The sequence below is a fragment of the Belonocnema kinseyi genome, chromosome 5 (assembly GCF_010883055.1).
Source record: "Belonocnema kinseyi isolate 2016_QV_RU_SX_M_011 chromosome 5, B_treatae_v1, whole genome shotgun sequence".
Taxonomy (NCBI): Eukaryota; Metazoa; Arthropoda; class Insecta; order Hymenoptera; family Cynipidae; genus Belonocnema; species Belonocnema kinseyi.
The window spans coordinates 10264261-10265200 of NC_046661.1; the positions used below are offsets into that span (position 1 = coordinate 10264261).

Below are 940 nucleotides of genomic sequence, written 5' to 3' on the forward strand. Positions count from 1 at the left end.
CAAATTTCCACTTTGAAATTAAAGTAGTTCAACCTTTAAAGTCTTCCAAATTAAAATTGCACACACACACATATCGTATTGCTATATTTGTATTTTTAGCACGTGTTAAAAGAATTATCCCACTTTTACTATCTTGAATTGCAGTTCAATTAAAATGCTGGAAATTGTTTCTGATATTTGAATGGCCACCCTGTATAAGCTAACCGTTAATAATTTTCGATTGGAAATCTTTGTTTTGCGAAGCGAATTAATTTCGCAATTGCGCAACAGATGCTTCCGGCGCCGGTGAAGAGGCGCATCAAGGCCTTGAAGCAACTTCAATTAAAAACAACCAATATCGAGGCGAAGTTTTTCCAAGAGGTCCACGAGCTTGAATGTAAATACTATCAAATGTGCGTTCCTCTCTACGACCAGAGAAGTCAAATAGTATCTGGAGTCTATGAACCGACGGACGAGCAATGTGCTTGGGAAAGCGAAGAGGAAGAAGAACTTAGCAATGATCTCAAGTCCAAGGTCAATATCGATATCAAGGATGAGAGTGAGATAAAAAAAGAAGCTGAAATCAAAAAAGACACAGAGGAGTGAGTTGTTTTTATTTTACGATTATTTCTGTCGTTATATTGAATAAGTTTCATTGGCAGTTATTGTAATACCGCTTTCAAAAAGCCTGAGTTGAGATTATATAAAGTAAGAATGAAAAGATTTTATTTATTTGAAAATTCTAATCAGAAAAGGTAGTTGCTTTTTGGTGATAATGTTTTTTTTTTATTATTGAAAAAGTTGAAAAATTCCTCCAAGAGCTACGTGATAAGAAAATGAGGGGAAACTTTCACAGCAATGTAGAAGAACGGTTTTTGCCAAAAGAGTAAACTTTTGCTTTTCTCATATCATTAAGGCTTAATTCAGGTACAGAGGGTGCCAAGAGAATGTCATTTTAACC

At 34.8% G+C, this 940-nt stretch overlaps 1 protein-coding gene across 1 annotated transcript; it reads left to right on the forward strand.

Annotated features, from left to right (window-relative positions):
• The first annotated feature begins 240 nt into the window (after nucleotides 1-240).
• LOC117173532 (nucleosome assembly protein 1-like 1) lies at nucleotides 241-585 on the forward strand. The gene has a single exon (XM_033362171.1). The coding sequence runs from the start codon at nucleotides 271-273 to the stop codon at nucleotides 583-585; it is 315 nt and encodes a 104-aa protein (XP_033218062.1). The 5' UTR covers nucleotides 241-270.
• Nucleotides 586-940: the final 355 nt, after the last annotated feature.